General features: G+C 38.7%; 1 protein-coding gene across 2 annotated transcripts in view; it reads right to left on the bottom strand.

The window, feature by feature from the left end:
• The window catches only part of plxna4 (plexin A4), a 216,438-nt gene that overhangs the window by 10,774 nt on the left and 185,782 nt on the right, over window positions 1-19,882 (bottom strand). For both annotated transcript variants that reach the window (XM_025005636.2, XM_017414840.3), the window contains exons 22-28: window positions 18,215-18,483; window positions 13,475-13,541; window positions 12,738-12,884; window positions 10,961-11,120; window positions 7,627-7,730; window positions 5,224-5,323; window positions 3,085-3,275 (exon numbers count right to left, since the gene is read on the bottom strand). In XM_025005636.2, the coding sequence (XP_024861404.1) occupies window positions 3,085-3,275; window positions 5,224-5,323; window positions 7,627-7,730; window positions 10,961-11,120; window positions 12,738-12,884; window positions 13,475-13,541; window positions 18,215-18,483 (1,038 nt within the window). The remainder of the gene's footprint in view (window positions 1-3,084; window positions 3,276-5,223; window positions 5,324-7,626; window positions 7,731-10,960; window positions 11,121-12,737; window positions 12,885-13,474; window positions 13,542-18,214; window positions 18,484-19,882) is intronic.

Below are 19,882 nucleotides of genomic sequence, written 5' to 3'. Positions count from 1 at the left end.
CCCCACCCCACAACCATCCACCCTGTCATTAGACTGCACTCTAAACACAATGTGTCATCTGGTTGTTTTGATGCTGTCTGCCTTGACAATGAAATGCAAGGAAAGCAAACAATCGCATTGTTGGTGGGAAGTAGATGCACTCTTCAGTGTAAAAGTGAGAAAATGCAAGCCTTCCCTGTGCCACTCTGCAAAAACAGATGCTGTTCCTTCACTCTGAGCCTCAGTGATGGAGCTAATATGAGACACGTAAGCGGTGTTGCCAGGGAGAGGTATTTATTGGCAAGGTGGAAGCCAAACGCAGTCAATTACACTGCCTGTCTGCCTAATCATTTCTCACCAAGAGAGATGGCCAGCCAAGATAAACTGGTTATTTCACAAAAACAATCCATCTTTAAAGGAGATGTGCTGTCAACGGTCAGAAGCCACCGTCTTCTGTACTCTGGAGCGGAACAACAGCTGGGAAATAAAGCGACTCTCTAAGGCGACACATGCATGTGTGAAGGTGTGTGGAGGACTATACGATGTGTGTCATGGTGACAGCTGCTACATTCTCTCTGGCTTCCTTTTATTCTGCAATCAGCAGTTTGTTTATTAGTTTTTCCCTCATATGCTGCTTGTTGTATCTGGTGTCACAGAAACTGTTACACCTCTTATTCCCTGTTAATTAATTACCTGATTCTGTCAACACAACTGTCCAGTAGGGGTTGAACGACTACATATTTTTAAGGTCGACTACATCATGATAATAGTCGAGTCGATGTCGACTAGTCGCGGTGACGTCATAGTGACGTAAGCGCAAAAACTCTTCACAACTACTTGGAGGCTTTATTAGCTATTTTCACGGCAAATATTGACCCCTAGCTAGGTTCGAAAAACTGTAGCAAATCTCTAAATCCTTCTCCGTGGACAGCAGCTAGTGGTCTCATGTCTTTGACAATGAAATTCACAAGCAAATTTGTGATTTGCTGCCGCCGGTGTCCTGTCACAGCTGGGCGTTTCATGAATGAAGTTACTGACAACTGACTGGATCGAGCCGGTTGTTCAGGAGCTAGCATTAGCGGATGCCTTTTCAAATGACTGTGCATCGCGGTCGTACTTTTGTTGTACTTCAGCACAGCTTTGCAGATTTTGCATGTTACGGTAGTTAAACCAGAAGAGTCATCTTTAGTGAAATATTTCCACACTGTTGACGAATTTCTACCTGTTTGACAAGATGCAGGCTTGTCCTCGATCTGTTTTGAAGACGCCATTTTGTAGCCAGTGTTCTGTCAGATCTGCTGTCAGACTGTCATACACTTCTGACAGCTGATCTGATGACACTTCTAAGCACGAAGTGTCATTCTTAGCACGAACTCACGGCTATATATATGTCAGACAAGTATACACTGTCATTACCAACTACAGGCTTTTATTTAATCAGCAGCTGTCATTACCACAGATCTTTATTTAATCAGCAACATAACATCATAATGTATTAGTTAGATCGTCGTGACAAAGACACTCGCGAGCCGGCTAAGTGACATCCTTAGCGGGAAGGGGGCGAGTTTTAGACGGCTCGTATTTTGTAGTTGACTGCAGCTGCAACTCCATCTCCTTTTAAAAACACTGTAAAACCACAAATATGCATCCATCTACATATCATTTAAACTAATGTATTAACTTATTTTTCTTGTGTCTTGTGACGTATACTGTGCTGTCAGATCAGCACAGGCTGTCACCACCGGCAATCACATGACTGCGACTAGTCGACATGAAATGTAAAAACTCGCGAGACGTCCTAGAGTCGACTAGTCGACTAATTGGTTCAACCCCTACTGTCCAGTAGTTCTACTTCATAAGGCAGTGATGCAATTTTATACAACTACAATATGCTCCAAAAATAAGATATAAATAAAACTGCATGCATATCACTGATCTCGATCACTCAGCAGATGCACTTAACCAGCTTTAAGCCTTTTGTATCAACATAGGAGGCTATTTGTATAAATGTGCTTATACATTTTCCAAATTGTACCTGATATGCTTAGAAATGGTTTTGATTGTTTTTCTGAGATTTAAATAACCACCTCTAATCATGTGTAACTGTTCAAAAACATATTCTTTGTAACTAAAATAAACTTCTTCCATCCTGAACTGTGAATGTTTGAATAATGTATTTAGCTTGTGTGGTTTTAATTTCAATAGATATTAGTTATTTAGAATTGTAATGTGGTTGAATAGCAGAGTCTAATTTAAGAAAAAATATGCTCACTCTTGAGGTTATAAAGGCTGTTTGTCAGCAACAATTTCATAAGCTTGCAAAAAAGATTTGAATTTGTACATTATTTAGAGATTTCAAAGGTAGGTCATACACACTCAGTACCAATTAATGTAGTTGGCTGTTCAGCACAATACATTCCAGAGGTAATATTTTACCTCATGGTGCCATTTGTGTTACATATGGAGGAATCAGCCCAGGTTTTCTTTTTATACTATTAAAATAAAAAAGTGAAATGTTCCTGATTGAAACAGTTTCACTGTACATCTCCTTCTAGCTGATGATTTTGTCTGGATTAAAAAAGGGACAGGGTGCTTTAGGAGTAAATTCTGAATTTACATTAAGCTGTTGGATCAAAGTCACATTTCTATCTAAACCAAATTGACTGTTTTTTTCTCCAATCTTTTAGGCTATTGTAACAAGGCATTCAAAGTCTCATTTTATCATATTTTTTTTAACCCTCACTAGCTTCATGGCTCTTTTCTTCTTTATCCTTTTTGATATGCTGCTGCATCATTGCAACAGTAATGAAAAAAGAAAATAAACAGAAATATCTGTTTTCCCTTTCCCACCTGAGGGGATAGAGGAATATATTTGAATAATCTTTTCCACTGAGATGATTCATCCGAAGTAATCGTGAATATTTAAATAAACTGAGGATTTTCTGAGTCTTTAGAACATGGGAATGAAGGTTGCAGTGACCCATTAACCTTTAACCTGCTGAACATATTAGAACATTTTGCTGCTAGAAATCCCATTTATTATTAAAACTGTCTGGGTAATAAATATTATCAAATGCAAGATCATCTTCACCAGAAATGGCTCACCTTAGTAGCCAGAAGCCGTGTCAAGTAGATCTCGGAGACCATCTTGCTGCCACGATCACCTTCCTTCTGGTCTCCGTGCTCATGGTTCTTAACCAAGTGCCAGACCTTCACCCCGCTCTCCAGGTCTGGAGTGATCATGGGGGTGCGGGAGCGCATGCTGTCTGGGCTTCCAGTGTACTTTATCATGTTCTCTGTGGAAAAACAACATGAACTAGTTCATGTAATGCTGATATAAGCGATAAAAATCAAAGTCTAAGACCCACAGTGTTTGCTTTCTGGTTCAACATCTAGGCACAGACAGACACAACCCCAGTAAGTGAAAAATTCAGCTGTAACCTATGTGTCAGCATTAAAATACTTCTTTGGCCCGAGGCTTCTGTTTTACTCATCTGGCAGATTGGCTATGAAACTTTCAGAAAGTCTGCATGGTTAATTTTTCATAGCTTCTTCTCCAACTGACAAGATATTATATTGCCAGCTGACAGAAAATCGAACAGGTGTCAGACGAGATGAAATATGTATGGCCCACCCAGTGGCCAGAGTGGCGATGACATTTCCAAACACATGGCTCAATGAATGTTTACACAGTGTGAAAAAAATTGATCAGTGGGTGCGGTCTGGAGAAAGGAGTGAGGGGGGGGGGGGGGGGTTTTTACAGTGACAGAAATCAATCTGTCCAGAGAGAAATGCAAGAGGACCATATAGAAGAAAGTAAAAGGAAATAATAATAAAAGAAAACAAATTCAGAGAAAGTATATCGACTGCTCACATTTTATCACAGTCTGATAAACAAAAAAATAATTGTCAATGAGCGTCATTTAACTGAAGCTTTGTTACCAGAACAAAATAATGAATCAATATTTTAGGATATTTTAAGAACTTAGGGTAACATGTGACTGTATTTAAACTGTATTGTTACATTTATTTTGTGTTAACTCCTTATTCCTAAAACGCACACAAAAGAGGAGCATGATTCCGAGAGTTTTCTAATTATCTTACCACACCCCATTTGTCTATTTTACATCAACACAAAGTTTTCTCTCAGTATGACTCATCATGTTGTAGTGTTTCTCTGAATCTTTGAACTTTTACCAAAACTTATTATCCAATTCCACCTTTCACCCAGCTTCTCTGTAGATATTGAATTTTCCTTTATTATCTAGCCATTGTACCCAGAAAGAGTTCAAAGTCATTCTCAAGTGCATCACATTTATATCTGAAACCAGTCCCACAAAAATAGAGGGTGATATTAGTGGCTTCCTCCCTCCTTGGTGTGTTGCAACACTCATTTCCTATATAGTGTCATTTGGTAGCCAAGAGCTGAGGTGAGACCATATGGAGATAAGGCCATGTTAATAATGTGGCACCACATTTGAAGTGTCTGAAGTGTTTGTGACCAGTGGAGCTAGCCCTTTGATCATGGTCTAACTTGATGGTTTTGCAGGTTCAAGGAGACGTTGAGCAGACGGGCAGGCGGAGAAGACACTGGCACACGGAAGGATGAGAGGACACTCCGAGTCTCAAGAGGCCTGAACAACCAAGGGAAGGGCCTATTTGGTCTCTTTATATTTTAGAAATCCTTTCAACTACTCTAATTTGTGCCTTGTTTTTCTTTGTCTGATGCTGTAGGCACCTCGATCAAGCTTCCACTCCTGCAAGATCCATATTATTCCCTTTCTTTCCTTATTATTAATGTATTTTAGATACCCAATTTATTGTCATGTCTGACTGGCTGACTTGGATCATTTCTAAAGTCTATTTCTGCCCATAGCAATCATCTTCACTCAGGTGTACATGACCTAGCAGCCACACGACCAAAGCCACACAAATAAAAGGGCAAACATCACTTTCTTAAATGTCATACATTAGTTCAGTTCTTTTACTAGTTTGCTCCCTGCTGATCAAAATATAGCACTGTTTTGAGTCAAATATGGGTTTTCCTTTTATTTTCTTCATGTGTGATGTGTGACTTTAGTTTTTAGTTTCATAATCTGTAATGATAAACTAGACTTTAATTAATATGAACTATCAGCAGAAAGCTCCACTGAAATGATTTAAAAATACGCAGCTTCTAACTTGGTGCCCATTTTCTGACACATACCACTGAATTTAAAGCTGTGTGAAAACATGACTGCTCACCATATTTGCTTGCAGACGTTCTGGACACAGTGGAGTTATTTACTGAGTTATAGGCTGTCACTTGTTTGGGAACCAGGGCCATCACTGCATTATCAGGTGCCTGAAAACAGAAAAACGTATATATAAAATGACTCTTCACGACACATGCTGTTTATTTTGTGGTTTTCTAACACAAACAGTCAGAAAACATATATCATTTTGTTGGTGTAATTTTCTATATTCCCTTTCATCTATTCTGGTTGAGTACACAGGGAACATGTTATTACCCTTATGCTCTCTGCTCAGCCCACACATACCTCCAGTGAATGACAGGAGGAGGGAGAGTTTAACAGAGCATTGCACATGCCTGGGTGAGAGGGGACATCCCACAGTCTCTATTCAATAATACCTTCTCTCTGAGGTTGTGGGTTTGAGGGTGTGTTCATTAAAATGGGACGTAACAAGCATTGTGCAGATTTATATACAAATGAATAAATGAGTCAATCTTGCACCTCTTCGTCTCCTGTCAGCTAAACTGTATTGAATTAATACAACTGGGATGAAGGCTTTTTCTCTCTCACACACACACAAATAAAATCTCTTTTTTGCATATTCAGACTAAGCTTTAGGGTTAATTGAAGTGATCTTTATCAGTGTGTGGGTGGATGGGACCACCAGGCCTTAGTTTGCATATATGTGTGCATATGAGAGCTGAGGCTTTATTAAAATTGTGTCATTATTTCACCCCCACCCACCACATCTCTCAATCTGCTCCTTATGCATAATATGTTTATATCATTGAAAACAGGAAGCCCAGAGGGCAGAACTTGTTATTCCTTTGTGGGGACCCCAATAGCTCTACAAACCCCTCAAGTATTCTCCCTGATAACTGCTCTTGTACGTTGAATCGATATAGAACTAGCAGTGGGGACATAATGAAATGTAAAAGAGAGGAGTGGCTTTAGGAAATAACATTTGGAGAATATAGACAGAATAGAGCACAGAAAGGCAGTATTCTGGGCATGTGGCATTCAGATGAAAATAAATAAAGCAAACTGTCAGACAGCAGCTGATGGCTGAGTGAGTCTGAGACTTTAGAAAGTTTCAGATCAAAACAGATTTGAGTTTAAACTACAGAAGATTCTGATCAATGCATCATTGACAACATTCATTCAGAATAAACAAAAACAATATTTATATAAAATGTCTGAAGGAAGTGCCAAATAATATATTTGGGTGCTCAATAGTACAATGCATACAAATTTGTTTCAGCAGATTTGATTAGTAAGTATTGTAAAGCTTTAACACTTCAATGAGCATGCTGCTTGGAATGGCTGAAGCTTGGGTTTGTCGTGTCCTCTCCATTTTTTGTGACTTTCTTTGTCTGCTTACAATTTCTGAGAGGCTGAGAGTGTTTACATTTTTCTGGTCCATCAAGGATAAGTTGCCCTTTCTTTCCCCAGCCTGAAAAAAAAATGAATTAACTTCTGTCTTTATTATCTTATCTCCGATTCAAATCAGCTCCCTAATCCATTCCACCCACGACTCGTACTCCCAGCCTGTTGACACTCGCTGCTGCTGACATTTAATTTAGGCACCACGCAAATTGCACTTGGAGGAGACAGTCACTACTTGCTTAGCCACTCGAATTATTAACACCATATTGGAGATGCAGGTCAGTTTTCTTGTGTTTGCCTGAAAGGACAGTTAGTGCTCAAGTGACACAAAACACCTACAGAGGTGTGTTTTTCTTTCTGTAAAATGGATTTCTGACTTTATTAAGAAAAAAAAATAAACTATCTTGATGTATTGTGTATTTCTCTGCTGACTAAAATACTTCTATTTAGGCAGTCCTTTTTGGTCTCAAGTCTACAGGTTTGCATATGTCTGACCTCTGACATGTTTCTTTATCAGGACCAATTAGATTCAAAATATGACATTTAGAGAACACATCAGTTTTAATCTCACACTTTCTGAAAAATGTGACTTTCCTGCTTTATGCTGTTTCATTTCTATTTGTACAGCTTGTGTTAGGATTGTATGAGTACATCCCACACTTTATTTCTGAAAAATGTCTATTCAAGACAAACCAATAAAGAAGAACTGAAAGAGTATTCTCAGTACAATACAGACAGGACTACAATGGGTTTTATAACAAAAAAACACAGAGAAAGTTCAATATCAAATATCAGAAAATATCTTATCTTTGTTTTAGAAACAAAATGTGTGCATCTTCAAAGTTAATGTTTGTTTCTAAAAACAAGTTGTTTTTATGTTACACAGAAAACATACTACAGACAAACATAGGACACAATTTAATATTTTAATCTAACACTTTTGTTAAATAAGTACAGCCTCTTTTTGTGTTTAATAGAGATGGAGCTACTTGAATTTCTTTTTTTTTTTTTTAAATACAATCATTACCTGATAGTGAGCCAGCATGTTCAGTCTCTTCCAGTCACCTTCAATCCTCGTGGTTGTGTCTTCATCTTGCAGGATCATCCGCAGTCCTCTTACCTGACGCCACTCTGCAAATAAAATTGGAAATATTAATACTAATAATTATCATCACCAACCATATTCCCACAACATCACTCTACTGATGGTTTTGACTTTGTGTTCTTGTTTGTTTTCTCAGTTGGGAGGATTTTGTTTCAATCCCCTCTTTGACTGTCAAGACATCTCCAAATCATGCCATAATATTTGGTGTACTAGCATACCTTTGGGACAAGAGAGAGAGAATTTTGGTAGTTGTCCTAATGAAAGACTTTGACATTTGGGAATAAGTTGTGCTTTTCAACCAAAACAAAATCTGAAACAGACAGTGGAATTTTAATCCTAAAGGGTATGTTTGCAGAGCCAATCAATGATTGCAAGTTAAAATGTTAAAAAGAAAAAAAGATTTTTTTTTCTGTTTTGTTTTTTTTAATTTAATCTGCAAAGACAATGCAAAAAACATGAAATCTGATGATTATAAAAGGTGTTTATTTTTTTTCTCCTCTCTCTTTTTAAAAAGTGTTTTATTATGAATTAATTCTTTTAAAAAGGCTACAGAAAATAAAATGAGGAACGATGCAGAGTTAAAACACTCACATGTGAAATGAGCTAAATTAATCACAAGATCTGTTCTTCTTAAAATGAAACTCTTCTATTTCTTCTGCTGGTGCGATCAATACGTGTGATTACAGTGGCATGCCCAGAGCTTTTATGCTTCCCTTTCTATCTGCAGCACAAGCCTTTATGTTAGACTTTCTAGAGGTACTATTGGTCCCTGCTTTCGGGTGGCCAAACCTTCATGTACAGCTTTAAGCCTTGTGCCTTCACAGCTCTTTTTGTTGTGTAAGGAATTTTAATCGGATGCTGTGATACTGAATCCCTCAGTATAAAATGAAACTAAAATGTTGCAACAATGTTCTGCTACAGCACAACAATCATCTTATTTCTACACCCTTCAACAAGTCATTTTTAGTCAACATAACCTTGTTTTTAATAAAGCAGCATAAGGGATTTTTTTCTAGCCTTACAACCAATTTATATGTGGACTGCAACAGGCTTTCTAGATCTGTATAACCTCAGCAAAAAACGAATAACAGCTTTGATGGAAACATCTCAATACTCCAGCGACATTACCATAAGGGGAAAAAGGAAAACCATCTTGAAAACAAACAAGAAGATGACTCCCTTTATTCTTTTTTCAGAAATCATGAGTTTTCATAATATATTACTGTGTTTGTTTCTTGCTGAGCTTCCTACTCGTGTTGGCCACAGTCATCTCCTATTCTGATCACAAACAGAAAAACAAAACAGCAATCACTATGCTGCATGATGAGGCCTGTCTTTGGAGGATCCACCACAATTGTGTTCAGATCTGAAAAATCTGCAGGAAATAAAGATTCTCCTGTTGTTTCTGTCTATGAAGTACGTCTTCCTATAAAGATGCAAATGAGCCCCGGTCTCTAGTCAAGGCTCAGTAAACAAATAAAGAGATGCAGAGCAAAAAGACAGGCAGGACAGATTTAATAAAACAATAAACTTGTGGTAAAGCCAAAGCAAACTGAGATTATCTTTCTTCCCAAATCCTGGTGGTTTCTAATAAATCTAATCAGAAGAGAAGACTGTGTATGTTTGTGCAAACTGGCTTTATGAAGTCAAACAAAGCCACGGACATAAGGACTTTGAATGAAATTGTAAAAAAAAGGGTGAAATCTGCTTTATTTAGCTCAAATTTACAAGTTATTTGGAACTAGCAACATAGAAACAATGACAGAAAGAAGCACATATGGCTTTGCCTCTTTGGTCTCAGGCTTCAACTTCACTGGTGCCCTGAGAAGAATTAAGATGTGGAATTAAAAACTATACCAAGGATAACAATCCCCCTGGCCAATTTGTCTCAAGACAGGCCTGCCACAAATCCCATTATCCTTATCAGCCCCTGCAATCAGTCTGTGTATGTGTGTCAGAAATCATGAAACCTACTGGTACTACTTGTTTACAGAAAATACTTCACTTTAACTAAAAATCTGTGTAAATAAAACAGTTGAGGGGGGAAAAAGACATGTTCTACCACCAAATAGTTACAAATCAATGAAAGACATTAGACCAGGATATAATTATATTGGAAAATAAAATTTGCTCACTGTCCATTAATGGATTCCTAATTAAAATAACTTTAAGCAGCAAGTTTAAAGTATACTGAGCATTATCTTTTAATTGTATACACATGTTCACTTATGAGCTTGCTTTTACTCATTTTTCCTCTTTACTACACATAATCAGACTCTAGAAAGGGTGGCCAGCTAACTCCAATTTTCAAACCCCACTGGTATTAAAACAATAACAGTACAGCACATAGTGCCCAAAGGGACCCATAAAACAATTTTATCCAGGAGTGTTGTCAAAAGGCTAAACCAATCTTTTTACGTAGCTATCTCACAGACAGATTCCCCATGGTATGCACTGCCTGTCTTAGATTTGGAGTTGGTTATAAATATGCTACAAGAACACACAACAAGGCTTGAAAAAATCCATGTGGCAATATTAAACCATAAAGAACCCAATTCACTGTGAGGAGACAGCCTGTAGGTACTGGGTGGATAACAATGTTATGCTTACATGCACTGTATACCCACACAAAGTTTGTCAAAACCTCTTATCAGCAGATGTGTTGCTGATAAGGTACAACATCATATCCCTTTCCACTAACAATGGACAGTTAAAATACTTAAATTGGACAATTCAATGTATTTTTCCAGTTTAGTGCAAGATAAATAACTTAACCTTATAGCTATAAGAATGAAAGAAAGGTTTTGTAGGGAAGAAATCACTGAGCGTCTCAATTGATTAGCTGATCAATCATCTGACTCAGACAGCCGTCGACAAAAGAGCAGATCGATGGAAAGTTTGGGGCTGCCGAGAGAACCGTCTCAGACATCTGAGCCAACTGAGCCAGGAAGTCAACTCTCTTGAGGTTGAAAAGAAAGATACTTCTTTATATTTAAGAGGATTTGTACTTTTAAGAAGGGCTGGCTGGAGTGGGAAAGCCTTTCTAAAAATCAATGGATGTCAAAGTCTTTAAGGACACATGGACAGGAAAGACTGCATATATGTAGTTGTTTTAATAAGCTAAATAGTATCAGATGTCTCGTCAACTACAGGACAAAATTATTGTATTTTACACATATTTCATAATTGGAAAATTTATGGATAATGACTTCATAGAATAACTTGCAAGCAAGCAAACAAACCAAAAGATTCTTACCTAAGTCCATATCAGAAGCCTTTAAACGGTGTGAATATGGGACATTCTTGTAGATGGCATCTAGTATTTTCTCCTTCACTTGGCTGATTGTGTCGCAGTTCAGCACTTTCACCTGGATCTCTGGGCTTTTCTCATTCTCCGGGTGTATACAGTTCACCACCTGAGACAGAAACATGCACATGGGTGACACTTCATGGGAGGCAAGTAGTTACAGGTCAAACTCAAAAACTGACTTGTTACACTTTTGAAAAGCATAAAAACATCATAAAGTTTTATCCAAGTTTACTTGGTTCAAATGAGAGAGGATATGCTGTATGTTGTTGATGTTCATGTTTCCATTTAGTGGACAACAGGTAAGCATATTTTATCCTAAGAGTTTATTAAAAGGCAAATTGACTTCTTTTCTTGTTTCTTGAAGTTGTTTCAGCTCTCATCCAAAATGCTTCTTCAGTTTTGAAGACAAAGAATTGTGAATGAGAAATTAAATAACTTTAACACCAAGAAAAACAAACAACAACAACAAAAAAGAAAAAAGCACTCTGGTAGTTCTTTGTGGCATTGACTATATGTGTGGGGTCACTGTATAGCTCTTAAACATATTTGGGGCCACGCAGACATCATTTCCTGTTAAAGCCAAATATTTCAAGTTTTGACTCATCAGTTCAGAGCACCTACTGGCATCTTTCTGTACCCCAGTTTTTGTTCATAGTGGAGTCACTTGGCCTTGTTTCTTTGCCAGTTTGGGCTTTTTGATGTAATTCTTCCTCAAAGACAAGTTCTGGCCAGACTTCTCTGGAGCTGATGGACATCTACTGATGTTGAACAGAAGCAAACATAATGTGTTTGCTGCACTAAAATTCCTTTTCCAACCACTGTGTCCTCATGTTGCCCATTTCTTTGTGCTTCTACAGAAGAGCTTGAAGAGCACATTTTGAAACCCTTGCCTTTTTTTAGAGTATTTGACTGAGAGACACATTTGTGTATTGTTGCTGTACTCAGTCTTGCTGTGGGGTTCAACTTGTGACATGAAATGGTTTTCCACAGCTTCATCTTAATATCAGAGTTTGTTCCTCACCCAGTTTAAATCCTTCTATACAGATGTTTCTGTTTCAGTTAATATTGTTTTAACCTACATATGAAATAAGGGTCATTGGCATCTCTCTGTATAGTCAGTTAATCATACACCTCACATCAAAAACTAATGTTATTTAGATTTGTCTACTGCTAACTTACTTTTTATCACTTTACATTTTGTAAATTGATAAAAACAAATTGTATTTGGAAGAATTTATACTTTACAACATTGTATTCACACCTGCCTAAAACACTTACACAGTGCTGTATTTCATCATGAATAATGAGAGTATATAAACTCAATACTTTTGGAGTGGTTAGTACAATCAGATCTGACACTAGAAAAAAAAGATTTGAGATTCCCCTGCTGAAACAATCATGTCACAGTAGAGTGGGCTATCAGACAGATTTGGGTAATGAATAAGGGGCTGCAGATGGAGAAAGCTTCATGGTTTCTCAGTTTGTGCACACAGACATACACAGAAGCCCTGCTTTTTTCCTTGACAGCTCTAGCCTCAATAGGAAGTGAGGTCGCCCCTCCTGTGCCCCCCTGCATGTCAACCATGACAACAACAACCTTAGTGTCCCTTTGCACATCTCATGACCGACCACCCATGACCACCCCATTCTCTCTTCTTGTCCCTGAAAGCATATTAAGCATCTCCCTTTAGCCCCAGTACCCCAGGGCAGGTGAACCCCTTACCAGCGTCTTGTAGTCAATCTGTTGTCTGATGAGCTTGTCTTCACTGAGAGAGTAGCGGGCCTCTCCTGTGATAGAGTCAATGGGGCCTTTCTCCATCTGCTGTTTGATGGCACAGAAGAGGGAGAAGAGAGGCTCGCCTGCACATTCCTGCAAAGACATTTGGATAAGAAAGAATCTTTAGAAAAAGAACAGTTTAACAATGTCTAAGAAAGCACCATAAATATTGCAGTCAGTTTTTAGAACGCTATACTAGCTTTTGATGTACAATGTACAAAGTTTGCTGGATTGAGGCTAGACTGCGGGAAAGATTTTATAGGATAAACATTGAAAAATGCTATCGAAGACAGACTCTTGAAGGCACTAAATCTCCTGTCTCAACACAGTGAAGCAACTGGCCATTTATCGTTTTTATTTTTCTTCTCTCAGTTGCATTAGAAGAGATGAGTGGAGAGGGATGGAAGAAAAAAGATCATCCTATTTACTTTCAGTTCATTCAACAAGAGTGGTGGGTTTGATATGAACATTTGCGTCATAGGTTTTGTTCAAAGTAGAGAAGATTGTATTTTATTATTATCATGAAAAACAACTTTTTATAGTGGAAATATTCTTCGATGAAAGTTTTTTAAAATTAAAAATGTCATCAATTAGTAAAATGTTTTGAAGGGTTTGATATTGGAAGATAATTTAAAACTCAGCAAAGCCTTTTCTCAAATTTGAAAACTAAAATGTTACTGTACCTTTAGAAACTTGTAGAGGAGAAATGTAAACCAGTTGGTCAGCATTTTCTCTGCTACAGACTCAGTCCTGCAAATAGAAGTACATAATGAACATTTGATCCCCACACTCTTATTACCATCATAAATATTCATCATCATTGTCAAATATTCTGCTAAAAATGATGGCAGCTGCTAATGAATAGGCTTTCACTACACAAACATGACTGTAAAGACATGAACTCAGAGAGCCTTTGCACGCACTGTACGATGGCCTTTCAGGCAATCTTTCGCCTGGCTTTTATGCTCAGGCACGCCAAGGGCAGCTCGTCTGCAGCGGCCGGGATTTTAATATAAGGCAAAGCAATTAAAAGCCTTTATTTGATCCCGGTGGATTGATGTTGTTAGGGGCTGCAGCGGCTGTGTAATAACACTGGCCTCATTATCAAGCGCTCCCTCGCCTATTCACTGGACTAACACTCGATCCGTGCACAATAGAAAGTGAATGAATACATCTCCCTCTCCTTCTCCGCCTGGCATCTATGCTCCACTGGTGTGGCAAAATGGTGTGTGTGTGAGTGTGTCTGTTGACCTGGGCCAACAGTGTGAGTGATCCCGTGTGAATGACTAATATGCATACATAATAACAACAGTGATGGTGGCAGGAGGTTGGAGAAACTAGGATCGGATATCCTATTTGACAGCAACCTTCTTGGACAGCAGCAGGGTTGTGCGGGTAATAAAAAACACACACTCTTGTGTCTGTTTCAATGAGAAACTACCATAGACATAAATATTTCAGGATTAGTGTCCATTGTACCCATTTGTGCATGTGTGTAGATTTTGTCTTTAGTGATTCGGCTGCCACCTGCAGCCCTCCCTCCCCTCATCATTCAGACAGCCTCGTAAAAGACCTCCCCCATTGAGGCATTGAGGGGAGCAAGATGTGCCAGTGGGGTAGTCTGGTACCCCCTGTCAGCTTTGGCACAACACCTGGAGGGGATTAACTTCCTGCCTCTCACTGTGCCTGCACTTTTATTTTGCCGCCTCTCCCGCCCTTCCTCCGTCCACAGATCCAAGGGTCAACAAGGTCACTTTTCATCTTTTCTTTCATGTGTCCTTGCTGACTTCCTCCCTCCCTCCCTTCCTCCCTTTGGCCGCCTCATTCTGGATCATGTCATCACACACACTTCCAAATCCTCTCCATTTCCACAAATGTAGCCCTTTTATCAAAGGGATAAATAGGCAAGAAGAAAGGAGGAGGTGCACTGGGAAGGAAGGAAGGAAGGCGCAGTGAAAAGGGGTAAAGAAGAAGAGAATGAAGAATAAATGGCTTGACGAAGTCCAACCTTCCTTTTTCTTCTTTTTTGACTTCCTCTTACTTACTCATTACTATTATTGTTCTTCTGTGTGCCTGTGTGACTAGACATGTGTGAGGCTGTTTTAAGGGTAGGACGAAAAAGCACAAATTAATCCCACTGCGTATGTATTCAGAAATTATCATGTGTGCTGACGATTCTCTACTATTTGTGTGTATTTGTGCATGCGTCTGGCAGGAGGTGCCAACCCTGCAGTATTAAGAAGCCTTGGCACAGCCCCACCGTTTAGCTTATGCTCATTCTCACTCGTAGCACGCTCTGTGGGGAACTGTGATAAAAACGACACTCTGTGATGGAGCTGCTCTAACATCTAACGTTCACATTTGGTATTACAGCTTTCAAACAATCTTATCCAACCTTCTCCTCAGCTTATATTCCAGACACAGCACAGCCTATGTTTGGGTTAATCTTATGAAATGTGCCATGGCTTGTTGGCATGGTCAGATTTGCCCACTTGGCAGTCCATCAGAGGGCCAGTGGGGGCTGGGAATGGAACTATGGAAGTATTTAGTTACCCCTGATTACTGTGAAACATTGAGTGGGGAAGGTTGATTGATGCTTCATCACATAATCAGAATTTCAAAATTAGCAGGAAAAATCTTCCAGGACTATTTGTATGAAATGCATGGAAAATCATTAATCAAAGAATGAACATCTAAGCAATAAGGAGTTTAAACTTTAAAATAAATTAAACGCATTTAGCTAATAATATAAATTTTTACTGTTAAATAAAATGAAAACAAATCCCCACAAACCTCATACCTAAATCAAAATGAATAAATTAACTCAAGAATTCTTTTAAACAAAAAAGCCAGTTTTAACTTTGTCTTGTCTGATTTCAGTCAGATGTCAAGCCATCTATTTTCATTTCTGAAAATGACAGGTCATCATGTGTGTCATACTGTCTCACAATGATTAATACTGACTCACTTTAGACACTTGCACAAAAATATCCAAAACCCACACTAAAACCTAAGCAAATTTTCTATCATTTGACGATTTTCCTTATGATTTTATGGGGCCTGTCCACCTGTGCCGACAGCACCTCCTTGCTGGAAAGCAATGTTGTGATAAACACATGAACATATTGGGTTCTCATCTTCTGACCAGAATTCAAACTAATATTTTGGTACTTAAACTGCAGCCAAACAAAACTTAAGGCTAAAGGGAGGGTGTTTAGCTGGGCATGATGGTAAGGGGGATGGTGATGCGAGGAGGTGAGCGAGAGATAGAGGAATGAAGCGTAGAGGAAAGTTAAAGGAGTTGAATGCAGCAAGGAATGCGACAGATGGTTGTGGAAGGCTCTCGTTAGTTAGCTTGCCTGGTGGTTGTGCTTCAGCACAGGTTGAGATGGGACAGATGGAAGGATGTGTGTTGGTGTGTGGAGAGAGAAGAGAACGATATACACACACAATTACACACAGATTTCTTGGAAAAGGAGGTAGTGGGTAGCCATGCTCAGATACTGTGCCAGAGACACCCTGCTCATGCACTTTAAACATTGATTTAGCAATCAAGAAAATAGGGGAGGGGAGGAAGAGTTGGGGATATAGACTGAGAAAGGGAGTATAAAACAGGAAAAGAGAAATGAAGATAGTGACAATGTTACACAATTGGAACTTAAGCAGTGAAGACACACAGGAGAGAACAGTGAAGCGTGAGCAGACAGAGACAGATACTGAGGGAAAAACAATCACAATGAGCAAACACAAAAAAATAGAGCAAAGGAAGAACAAATTAAAACGAGAGAATAAAGATGTAGTGGATGCTTCCTCCTAACTTAATCTCCCAAGCTTTTTGTCTATGAATCTAGGCTATTTTCATCTGCTAACCAAGGACACAGCAGTCAGTACAGACTACAGGGTGCTATAGCTTGCCATATCAGATCTGAAATGCATGCTGAGTTGATGAAGGACTAACAAGCACATGTGATGAGGTAAAAGGAATGAATACAATCTGATCAGTGGCCATCACAATCATATGTATGACAATTGGGAAATCAGCTTGGGTGTGGATGTGATGTGAACATGTGCTTTCCCTTCTGTGCTGCCAGCACGTACTGGCATTTTCCCCAGGTTTCTCTTCTCTCTCTGCTGTCATCAAGGAGGACAAGTGTGCTTTGGATGTGGACTCGAGTACTAATTTACATCAAATCTTGACATGAGGAAAAAAATGAATAGATCTGCAGGAACAGCACATATGTGGCTTTTGTGAGTCAAAAACAAAGTGATCAAAAAGCTGATTTCACAACTTGCCTCCATGCCCCAGTAGTAAGATTTTCTCACCAAGTAACACAGCCTAAAGTGCCTTCATTGTCCTTCACCAGCTCTTTCTGTCTATGCTCTACATGCCATCTCTTTTGTTGTATCTACTGCCAGGATCAGCAGTTATCCCATTATTTTGTGGCTGCACCATACTCTGTGAGATCTGACTGCAATTAATCATGCTTCTTGCCCAGACAGTAATAATCTCTCTCTTCATCACCTAGCAGAGTCTAAGCAGGCTTTCATGAGAAGAAAATGCCCACTTTTGTCTGGATGGTACAACAAGCGGCATTAATTTCAGCTCTGTCTGCTTATTTTTTTTTTATTTATTCATTTGTCTTCATTGGCACAACACAAGACTGTTTTTAGCCAAAGGGAGAATTAGAATTTGAGCAGAAAAAGATGGACAACTTAATTTATCACACGCCTGTCAAACCGTTTGGGGGTGTCAAGGTTTGACTGACAACCTCTGAATAAAAATATATATACTATGTGCACAAATTGTTTCATGTCCATGCACAAACCACAGGCACAAAGACACACACACACACCAGCTTTAAAGAAGCTGCTTTACTCAAGTAACCATAATCATCACATTTACCCAACACCGCAGGCAGGACGCTTAATCACATACAGTGCTGTGTTCAAGTGCACGCCATTCAGGCTTTGACTACAAATCCGAGGGAGGATTGTGATTGTGCCAGCAAGCCAGCCTTTCACCATCTTTTCTTTTCTCCTTTTTCCATAAACGAGTATTTCTTTCCTCTTGAGCAATTTGAAATTGGATTCAGTGCTAATTAATTATAATTATTTTGCTAATGATGTGCGCTCTGGTGTTTCTGACACAGAGCCAGTGATTCAAGGTCACAGGAGTTAATCCAAACATGTCACAGATAGGGAACACTGAGAACCATATGCAGTCCTTGATTGTTGAAAGCTGACATAACCAGTGTAAACCGTTCATCTTGATTCATATACTACAAGGAGTACAAAACTAAGTTTAAAGGCCATAAAACTTAGAAACTAAATAAAAAAAACGACCACTGTCAGCTGTGTAAAATAGGCCACCTGTTAGGCAGTGCTGCTAGTAAAGGTAAACTCTCTTTGAGCCTGATAATTACCTGCGAAGCAGCAGTTTTGGATGGTTTTTGCTCTCAAGGTTGCGATCTATAAGGTCGGACAGCAGGTGCTTCAGGACATCAGTGGCATACTCCAACTTGCTCTGCAGCACAGTCATGATCAGTGAGGCCACATTGCCACGGTCCCTCATGGAGAAACCACGCTGGGCCTCAAGAGTGCGAATAAAACACAGCAGGAAAATTTTGTTGTTAATGAGATGGCCAAAGAGCTTCAGCCCTTTTTCGACTTGCTCCTGGCGGTAGCCTGGCACCTGTGAGGAAACAAGAGAAATGAAATGCATTAAAAATAACAAGGGAAAGCAAAATGAAGAAAGATTAATAGAGGCTTATTCAAGGCAATGATACATAGCCCTAATTAGTCACTGAGTCATTCAAATGTATTCTTAGCTTTCTGCCTTCCAAGTTAAAAGCTTTTACCTTTTCAAGTAGAATACAGTAACTTTATTACCATACTACTCAGATCATATAAAGAGATGATCATCAAAAGCATAAATAATTTAAAACCACATAAATAACAACATATCAGTAATAAATGTAAAGTTTCTGTACTTTAAAGTGCTATTAAAAGTTAACAGAGGAATCCTAGTAGGGGTTGAAAGAGGAAATAAATAGAATGCAGAAAGAAAAGGAGGAACCTGGGGAGACGAGGAGTTTTACATTCCTGAGCTTTTGTCAGGTTTTGTCTGAAGGTTGAGAATAAAGGCAGGAAAACACCAAATCTCTTTAGGGAATGTTTATTATTTCGATAGCGATGTGTTCCATATTAATGCAAGTTGAAAGGAAGTGCAGAGCTGCGAGTTCTCCTTGTTTCAGCTCACATCATCTCAGCACTGTTTATACTTGGAACTTAGCGCATGTGCCTCTCTTCTACATTTTTCATAAATAGCACCTAAGGAGATTATGTTTTTTATCTGTCAAGAGCACTTGTGGTACGACAGCGTCACTTTGCACTCAGTGCAGCTGTCAGCCCACATATGTTCTGTCTTTTTACCTTTCCTTGAGGTAGTTGTAATCTGCCGGGAGCTATTGTTCAGTTGAAAGTCTAATTTCATACAACTTGTCATAACGTGCAGTGTTTTTGTGCATTCACATGTGCTTGAGCATTAGAAGTTTTTGTTCATGCAGCATGTGCACAACAGTGGAAAAACAGGTTTTTGTGGAAAATTATGTGCTCTGTTTAGGGTTTAAGCCCTCTATTGTATTAACCCTTATTTACTATGATCGCTTTATAAATTGCAGATCAACATTTTTACGGCTTTGAAGAGAAAGTGCAGAAAATTGCAACATTTTATCACCTATGCTCTATCTCGAAAGGAAGCTTGCAATACTTAAAATCGAGAGAAAACAATCAAATAAATTTGTTTCCATAAAGATCAAGAGTGAAGAGAGAAAACATAATACACAGAAAAAAAGAAGATAAAACCCCTATATAGGTATTCCATCACCTGCAATATTTCGGTGTACAGCCAACTGTCAAGACTTGACTTTTAAATTATCCAACACATCAATAACAATTAAATGGTCATCAACAGCATAAGAAAACCCTACAACTTTTTCCATTGGACTTCTTTTCCACATTATACTCATATAGTTTGATATTTATACCAATTAAATCCTAATTAAAATGGCTTATTACTGGGAAATTCTCAT

Source organism: Kryptolebias marmoratus, linkage group LG18 (genome assembly GCF_001649575.2).
Source record: "Kryptolebias marmoratus isolate JLee-2015 linkage group LG18, ASM164957v2, whole genome shotgun sequence".
Classification (NCBI taxonomy): Eukaryota; Metazoa; Chordata; class Actinopteri; order Cyprinodontiformes; family Rivulidae; genus Kryptolebias; species Kryptolebias marmoratus.
This window is presented reverse-complemented; position numbering and strand designations above follow the sequence as displayed.